The 9,910-nt window shown below is 30.2% G+C and overlaps 1 protein-coding gene across 1 annotated transcript; it reads right to left on the bottom strand.

The window, feature by feature from the left end:
- Positions 1 to 1,843: 1,843 nt before the first annotated feature.
- LOC133333289 (neuropeptide CCHamide-2) lies at positions 1,844 to 9,504 on the bottom strand. The gene is made up of 3 exons (XM_061541604.1): positions 9,407 to 9,504; positions 3,455 to 3,699; positions 1,844 to 1,972 (listed from the first exon to the last, which is right to left on the bottom strand). The coding sequence occupies exons 1-3, from the start codon at positions 9,480 to 9,482 to the stop codon at positions 1,856 to 1,858; spliced, it is 438 nt and encodes a 145-aa protein (XP_061397588.1). The 5' UTR covers positions 9,483 to 9,504; the 3' UTR covers positions 1,844 to 1,855.
- Between the last annotated feature and the right edge of the window lie 406 nt (positions 9,505 to 9,910).

The following is a 9,910-nucleotide window of genomic DNA, read 5'->3' on the forward strand; positions in this document are numbered from 1 at the left end:
CATTTTCGGATTGGGATTTTGGGGAGGTCATTATTTCAGATTAGCTGACCTTCCCGGTTTGGCCCGATTTTATGAATATAAATACTGCGGGTCTATTAAAAAATGCAAAATGTTCTTGTTTTTAACTAATTGTGGCAAAGCCTCACAAATTGCCAACTTTAATAATAAACTATAACAAGCAGATATGAGATCTGTCTAACAAAATCATGAGAATCTGAAGCTTAAACTTTAGTATTAGAAATACACAACCATTTAAACTTATAGTGCTAACAACGTCGAGTTATTTTTTCATGTTTGATTCCTAGAAATACTATTTGTATATCTTCATGAAATATATATTGGTCGTTAAAATACAAACCACACCCGCAGAATTGATTTCCATAATTCATTTTCCGGAAAACTGAGGCCATTCTGGAATTGGGAACCATAAGTATACCTGATAATCTATTTAGCATTTAAGTTCCATAGTTAGTGTTATATTAAATGTATTTAGCCTGCTTATTCATTATAATATAAAAAATATTTCATTGATACCTGGTTTTCAACAAACCCCGATTTAAATAAATACTTTGAAAATTGCACAAATCTGTGTATTGTTGTTTATTTTATTATATATGTGTATTTTTGTTGTTGCTTTTTCCTTTTTCATATTTATACATGTATGCATTTGTATTATAACATATGTATATGTATTTGTCTAATATTTGTTTAGCTATATAAATTTGCTAAAATTTGTCTGTATTCTTTTTTTTGAAAAGACATTTCAGATAATATAATTTTAAATAATTTACAAAGATTAAGAGGCGATTTGGCATGAAATTAATTGATTAGTTATTTAAAGTAGTGCAACAAATTGAGTAAATGTATAGTTCAGCGGTGTAGTCATATGTGTATATTGACAATTAATTATATAATCGAACTTAAATGTAATAGAAATTATAAATATATTCTTTGGTTTTTTTATATAAATAAATTAATTATAATAAAATATTTTAAAAAGAGATCATGCTCATTAAATTGTAGAAGCTTTCGTATAAGTAAATTATTTGTTTTACTTGGAAATTGCATGTTCAATTTTCTACTTCTGTTAAATTAGGAAATTACAGTTTTTAAAGGTTTGAACTGAACCTGAACCCCCGCTTAAAAGGAAAATATAAAATAACTGTGATGATCGTGACACCTAGCAGCATAAATGTCTTAATTTTTTCAAGTTCACATGTTTGTTTATTTATTATTTTTTTAATTTCTTTTGGATAATCTGTATTTTCTAATAAATAATTTTCTTATATCATTCATTGTCTTATATACAATGCGTGATAAGAATTTATTCACATATATATATTTTTTGTTTCAAATAATTTTTTTATGTAGTCTTTTGCTTTCCTTAGTTATACATAAAATAATTAGTATATTGTACAATAATATTAGGATTTTGTTTTTTTTTTGTTTTTTTTTTTAACTGAAATTTTTACCAGCCCTTGTTTGTTGTTGTTGTTAGTTATTTTATCATTGAAAACATGAACAAAATTCCAGTTAAAGTTTTCATTTGATTAAACATTTAAGATAAATAGCAGTTCTATTCTGTTTTAGTTAAGCATTCATGAAAATTTGTGACCATTTCTAGTATTTAGTTTAGATTAATTTGTTTTTTTTTTATTATTTACAATTCCAACAATAAATGAAATAATAGCTGATGGTTAAAGAGAAAAACAAAACAAAAATGTTTTAAATTTTGATTAAGAAAACATTTTCCGTTTGGTATGGATATAACATGATGGTGGTTGTGGTGGTGGTCATCGGTCGGTTGCTAGTTGTGGTTTGGTTGATAGTTTCGGCATACGCTAGTTATATTAACTTAGTAGGAGTTGTTGTTGGTGTTAATATTATTTTCTCGATTGAAAAACTCTTCAGCCAGTGGATAATCCGCATCAGCATTATGTTCAGCTACCGGCCTTCTATGGGTATTACCAAACTGAAATGGGAAAAAGAAACGGAAAATTCATATTAATTTATTGAATAATAATTATTTTAAGAAATTCAGTTGCCGGAAACCATATTTAAAATGTCATCCCTACAAGCCTTGCCAGTTTAACAGTGCATATAAAGAAGACACGGTTTGATGACTCTTATGGCATGTCTCTGACCCCGAATACTATTGATATTCGTTGGAGAATAATTCAAATCGTCGACTTATATCGTGGCAGTATCAACACGCTGTTATTATTGCGGGATTAAGTTCAAATTATTTTAAACTTTACATAATTCGATTAATATCAAGTTTTATTTTTCTATTTTGTAGATTTGTGGCTGATACCTTGATTTTTAATCGTGAGGCAAATCCCGGATTAAGTTGAACACACGTCGTTTGGCTAACCAAGGTAAATGATTTACACATGTTATCCTTTTGGCGTAGTGATATATTAAAACGCTTTTAAGATCAAGGTGGTGAAGAAAATGTGTAAAGGATTGTATGATCTGCTAATACTTAACGAAATTGGAAAAAAAACATCCTTAAGACTACATACTTTCAACTCTCCGATGATAAATTTGTCACAACTAATTTACTTATCTCAAGGACGAATCCCATTGAAATTGGGAAAAATCGGTTCAGATTTAGAAAGTGTTCCCATATATATTTTTATACAATATTTGTTAATGGAGCACCAAAGCCCCTACATTTCTTTCGATTTGCACGAAATTTGGAATAGCGTACTGAATTAATTCTAGAATGGAGATTTAGATATATATATATATATATTTAGATATATATATTTTGATCTGATTTTATATTACTGGAGCACAAAAGCCCCTTCATTTCTTTCGATTACCAAGAAATTTGACATAGAATAATGAATTGAGTCTAGAATGTGTGCTAAATTTCGTAAAAATCGGTTCAGATTTAGAAAGAGCTCCCATATATATTTTCGTCCGATTTTAAGTAAATTCTGCACTAAAGAATCAAAGTTTGCCCGATTGGCACAGAATTTTGTACAACGTACTGATGTTAGTATAACTTACCCTGTGAAAAGTTTCGTTAAAATCGGTTAAGATTTATATTTTCGTCCGAATTCAGGTAAGAATAATAGAATATGCCCGAATGAAGTGAAATGTAGCATAGGTTGCAAAAAGGCATGTGTAAGGTAGCATATAGTCGATCCAGTCTGACATTACTACTTTCCTTACTGTTTTTTTATAAGGATGTAAGGAAGAAAAATAACTTTAAAACTTGACATTTCTATTTACATCCGATACTACTATTTGCAATATAATTGAAATCAATAATTTGAAATACATGCAATGTCTAACTACTTTCTCTGAATTTTACTTTCCGTTTTAGCTCTTAAACGAAAAACGTCCAGACACCCCCCAAAAATTACAATTAAATCAATGCTATCAAAAATGCCTTTTGGATTGACATTTACTTTTAATGTTGCTTTCATCAACTGCCACTTACCCAAGATTTCATCATTTTAATTAATCGATATCTGGGATATGCTTCTAGGTCGGCATCCAAAAGCATAGTGTTGGCCTCACTTGGATACATTTGAAGCATAGGATTGGTATGGTGCTGCTGTTGTTGTTGCTGTTGATTCGGCTCATTTTGTAGGTCGAGACCTGTTGGCATATCGGGCATTTGCGAATGCAATGAACGTTTGCCATGTCCTCCATAGCAGGCATAGCCATATGCATTACAGCCTTCTGCAATGAGAAAAACAAAAAAAGAAAAAATAAGAACTGGATAAGAAACTGGCTTCACACACGACGCATAGTAGCAAAATGTTAAAGTGTTGCAAATGGAAAAGTCAAAGTCAACCAACTGGCCTTCCATTTTTCCATTCATCCCTCCGGCTACCCACTCACTTAGTTATAGAACAAGAAATGTGTGCAGAGTAAAGAAAATTCTACAATTCATTACTGGAGGGCCAAGAAACCTAAAATGATAGTAAGAGGAGAAAGGTTGCCTTTTGACTAGGCAGAAATGGAATTTTGGTTAAACAACAAAAACATGAAAAATATGACTGATGTAAACCCAGGTACACAGACATCTACACATTTATAATTTAATTGTTTGGGTATGGCCCAATTTAAATTTTAATAAGTCTGCAATTGAGGGTTATTTTTATGCCGTTTAATCTTTGGAAATTATACGGGAAAAATAAAAAAAAACTTTAGGCACAACTTTTTAGGAGACTTGCTTTGTATTAAAGTCATTTTTGAAGTTTTCCAAGTTTATTATTATGGACTTTATGTCAAATTTAAATGCAATCGTGTTAGGGTTCTTGTTGGTTGGTTCACCCCTTTTTGATTTTATAACCCTTGAGAGACTTGTTGATAATCGTTGTTTTGAAGTTTTTTGTTCGCCGACTAAAACGCGTATTGTGCCAATGATGTTTTTGTGCGTTTGCTTCTTTGTGTGTTTCTATTTGATGCCTTAATCAACCACTTAATATACAATTTATCTATCCTTGTTATGCACAAATATTTATATTTATGCAAGAGTGTGTATTTATGTGAGTGCGTGTGTGTTTTGCTGCTACCTTTGAATTGTAATGTGGTCTTTTATTGGTTGAAAGATTAAAAATATTGTTAAATATCCATTGGGAATTGTTGTGTGGCAAACAGAGGATAAACTCTTCGTTAGTCAGTCCACATGTATTTAATTGGTTACCTTTGATTTCACTTTGAAATCAAATATTACCAAAGTTCTATTTTGTTGCTGTTGTTTTAATTTCAATGTGACTCTGTTGAGGTTTTATTACTTTGAAATGTTTTGTAAATTGTAGCTTGCTTTTTGTTTCAAAACAAACTCTGGAGAATTGTCCAATTTTATTGTATAAATACTTTGTTGCAGAGTGTGGCAGTATGTTTTGGGAATTCCACAGTTTGCCACAACAACAACAAACATAACTTAATTGCAAAGATTCGCATTTGAAATTTGCTCGTGAAACAAAAGTGCTATTAATGAATCAAAGGTGATGTGATGTTTAAAATATATATGCTTCATTATTGCTTTATATTAAGATTGATTTTTTTTCCATTTTATTTTCAGTTGTCTTATGATCTGATCTGGTCAGAATTTGGATATTTTAAATGGAGGTTAATATTGAGGGGGAGTGCTGAATGATATGACGATGTTTAAAATTTTTGAATAAAGGTAAGGAGACACAATTAATGGCTTAAAAAAATTGTGAATCAATTCCTTACCACCGGAAGGAATCCGTCTTTGTTTATATAACAGGGCTTACTTGTTTTAATGACTGATGTTTTATCTTAAAATATCAAATTAAAATTTCTATAACCTCCACAATAAGTTGGAGTGTATATGAAATTAATTATGCCGTTTGTTACACATTGATATATTAATCGAAGATCCCATAAAGTTATATTATTGATCGTTATAACATTCTCTGTCCATTTTGTCATGATCGTATATTGCCTGTTGCAATCACGATAAATACGGTTTTTTGATGGTTCTAATATAGTATTTTGTTTTTTTTTTTTATTATTTGCAAAAAAAATGCATTATAGGTCTATGTTTTTAATTGTGACGGAGCCACTGCAATTTTAAGGAGTGGATTTTCAATAGGAGTGGATGTATTTTCGTCTTCGCAGACAAAGTAGATACCGTTCTCGAATCCATAAGATAGTTTACAGATAATAATTCTGATTAATTTGTTTGAGGTAGCCATTATTTACCGGTCTCGCCAACAAATTAGTCTGCAGGTCCTAGTATCATCTTCTAATAAAAAATTGTCTAATAAAAGTTGTAATATATTGAAATATGAAGTGTGGAAACATATTGTGCTCTCGGATGTTAAATATTAAGTTAAATATTAAAGACTCAGACTCGAAAAAAATGACCGTGATTAAGTCCAAAAATTAAAGGCTCATGTCACAGTATTACAAGGGTACTGGGAAGCATGGTCAATAATGGTATTAGGCTTATGGAGTTCGACTTATTTACGAGATTTATAAAGTACCGAATCGGATTGTTTATACAAATGTGTTGGAAAACGGCATTTTTACCTTCACTATTTCAGCTTGAGAATAACCTCCAAATATACCCCAAAACATGTCAGAGATGGGTTGCATGAGTCAAAAATCAGGGTTTTATAATGGCCAACACAATCATCAGATCCTCGCCCCTTAAAATCCTTGGAATATCATAGATAGCAAAATCAAGAGTTTCACAAACAGACATAACCTCTTCCCAAAGGCTCTGGATGCAAGGCATAGTTACCCAGGGATCAAATTGAGCATTTTATTGATTCAATGTCTCATAGAATATTTTATATTGTGTTTTTGCGTTAATATATATATATATATATATATATATATATATATATATATATTGTAATGAATAAATTACCTATTTATTTCTGGAAAAAACTATAACTTTGTTTTCAAAAAAGTTACAGGTCATTTATACATTTTGCAATCGGTTGCTTTAGTTTTGGCCACCAGTGTATATGTAGGTATTACGGGTGTGTAGGTGTTTTTTATTTGTATGATGAATTTTGATTTCGGGGATAATGTAATAAGTGATCGCAGAAAATTATGGAATTGGGTTAATGGATTGTCGATGCTACCATATATCGGTCCCGTCGATTCTTTACATTTTGAAGGTCCTTATCCCATTTTTTAACAAAATTAACAATAATTGTTGAATATTATTTTAAAATAACTGTAATATCGTTTGTGTTCCTTAGGTGGAGGGTGGAAAAGTTATTTGAAATTAACAACGTTTTTATTTGTTCTAAAAACAGTCCTTATTAAGAGTATATTGTATCGAAATGACATTTTTAAGTTTATGAACATATTAATAGTCAATAAACTCTCGAAAATTTTAAAATTAGAATCAACAAATCAGAAATATTAACTTTGAAAAAGTCGAATATGATTTCTGTAGATCGGACCGTTTATTCACATTAACGTATACGTGTTGTACTATTGCTTTTCTGTCATATCAATCATACGCTTAGCAACATGGACGGCAAAATACGAAGCAAGTTCTAATTATTTACATTGGTTGATAACCTATTTTATTTTTGCTAAAGGTTGCATGTGATGTCACATGCACATAACAACCAATGGATAGATGACGACTGAAACAAAAAATAGTAACGTTTTCATTTGATATTTCATTTTTTTTTGTTTTGACTTTATGTGCAATTTTTTGTAACCCAAATAATTGGAACAATAGATTGCACAAAATGCATTCCAGTCTGAACTGAACTTTTACTTGTGTACGTTTTTGTTTTCTTATCAATAAGAAGCAGAAGTGATGACTTATTGAATGTATGACAGAACAATAAATGGGGTAAGAGTGGATTGTGAGTTTTGTCAAGTCAACATGTTCTTTGCAATTGTATACTTAGTATATGGCTCCGTTTCTTAACCCACATTAATATTTAATCACACATTCCTATATTCTCGTATTTCAACACCTGTAAAAGTGCATATGTGTGTTCTACTTAATTCACACACACACCCCTGCACCTTGTGCAACATTATTGCTACACCAATTGTTCTTCGACATTGTCTTGCCAACAATTTCCATTTTCATAATTTTATTATGCTGCTGTTTCTTGCGAAGACAAACGAATCGAAACGAAACGGAAGCGCGTAGTCGTTTTGTTCATTGAATGGACCGACCAACCGTTCGAGCTCTGAACGAGCGTATGAAAATGATAACAAATATTTGTGTTGTTCTTACGTAGAAACACACACTCACACATATATAAACATACAACAACGTCATCATTATGCCATTGTGCTCAGCATCCATAACCCAAAGAGAAATAAACTAAAAAACTATTTTTTTGCAACAATAAATGCCGGTTGTTACACTGTTGACAATTGACGTCAAATGAATTCAGAGAAAATATTGGTTTGTTTATGTTGTGCATTGAAATGACTTGCAAAATGATGCACAAACACACACCCATACGCACACCAATTGATATTTCATAAATGCATATTGAACAATAAAAGAAAAATACTGGGTAAAATTGCAAACATAAATTATACATTGAAATAACATAAATATGCATATGCCATATATGGGTCATTCCATGTGGAATCGAAAAAGGGGTAGTATGTATTTTTGGTAATATAATTCGGGGGACATGTCAAACGTCTGATCTGATCAAAAATAACACCTATCTTAAAATTTCGTATGTTCGATTTTCAGATAAAAATATTTATTCGAACAAAATGAATCCAAAAAACTGTGTTCAGGGAACCCCCCTTCACGATTTTAAATTTTCAATGGGCTGGTAAATTCATTCCAAAGCTTGTTAAGGTTTGTAACTTTGCAAATATATATTTGAAGATTTAAAGGGAAAGAAAAATAATTTACAAATTTTTTTGTTATTATTTTGTTGTTGTTTTTGGGATTAAAGAAAAGTCCTTATTTTTGATGGCGGAATCCGAAAATTCCAACGGTGTTAGAAAGGGTACATTTGTTACCCAATGTGTATCAAACATTTTAAATTAAGTCCAAATATGTTGAAAAAAGTTTGAGAAGCCTTCCTGCCGTCACTTGATGCTAGCACAATAAATCGGAAGAGTTGTTGAGATTTTCACTTGATATTTCATAGGGACATTATTGAATTAGTAAAGAACATAACATAGCATAAGTTCAAGTGTGGTAAAGACCGATAATAGGTATAATTGGCTATACTCTAAAGCACACTTTGGAAGTGCTTTGAGGTTTGGGAAAACATTGGCATAAGTGAGAATGTTATGAAAGGTACAATTTAAATACAAATAAAATTATTATAACGGTTATTTTTTGATCAGACCTCGTATATAAATAATTTTTATATGATATAATATAAAAATAACAATATAAATTAAATATATAAAAAAACATTATTTCTATATTTATATTGAATTTTGTGAGACACGGTCCCACATATTTTGTATTTTGTGTGGGTCGTTGTCTTCAAATCACCTGTACCGTATATATGCACCGTAAGCTATTTATGTCTGATAAGAAGGTTTGCAATTTATAATATCAATTAATAAAAGAAAAGTAGAAGATTGTGTTGAAATATACATACATTTTGGATGACAATTTTGAGGCAAAAAATAAGTTTCTTTTATATTTTCCAGAATACCTTTAGATTATTTATTTATGTATTTCATCCAAGCCCATTAGTGTTCGAAGTGAACATTTTAATATCCCAAAGTTCAAATAATTTTACTTATAAAATAATCTATATTTTTTGTACCTAAACTTCATAGCTAACTTGAAATTAAGATTTTAATTTTTAAACTGTCCACAAAGCATTTGTAACGTCAAATGAATTTTTAAAATTTAAAAATAGAATGTGGTGTCTCCCAACTACAATGGTGTTGTACATGAAAACAGATGTTTTAATAGATTTGTGATACTTACTCTTAGCCTGACTTTGTTGTGCGGCCAAGCACATGGTACAGATTACGACCAGGAAGAAGGATATTGATAGTTTCATGTTTACAAGGATCTGAAAAATACAAAGAAGAAATAAAAAATTAAATAATCTCTAAATGAAAAAGAGTATTTGTATGTTAAAAAAAGAAGAATATTTGTTTTGTGATATAAATATAAGTTTCTATCTTCATAATACATAATTTTCAGTTAGCATTTGTGATATAGACTACTGAAATAGGATGCTTGGGTCCTTGTGGAATAGGCATCCGCAACCTGAGTAATAACTTTTTTTAAAAAATAGTAAAAATTGTTGAATGGTTGCAGTACGATAACAGACAATTTATCATGCCTTATTTACAAATGGTCAATAATAAAATTAAAAACTTTTCGGTTAAAAAAGAAACATTAGACCCAATTGACATTGTTAATTGCATGTTGACAGAACTTTAATACATTTTTCTATAAAAATATAAAATAACCTTTATTTAG

The sequence above is a fragment of the Musca vetustissima genome, unplaced genomic scaffold, assembly GCF_032173495.1.
Source record: "Musca vetustissima isolate MV318-11 ecotype Yass unplaced genomic scaffold, APGP_CSIRO_Mvet_v1 utg3344, whole genome shotgun sequence".
NCBI lineage: Eukaryota > Metazoa > Arthropoda > Insecta > Diptera > Muscidae > Musca > Musca vetustissima.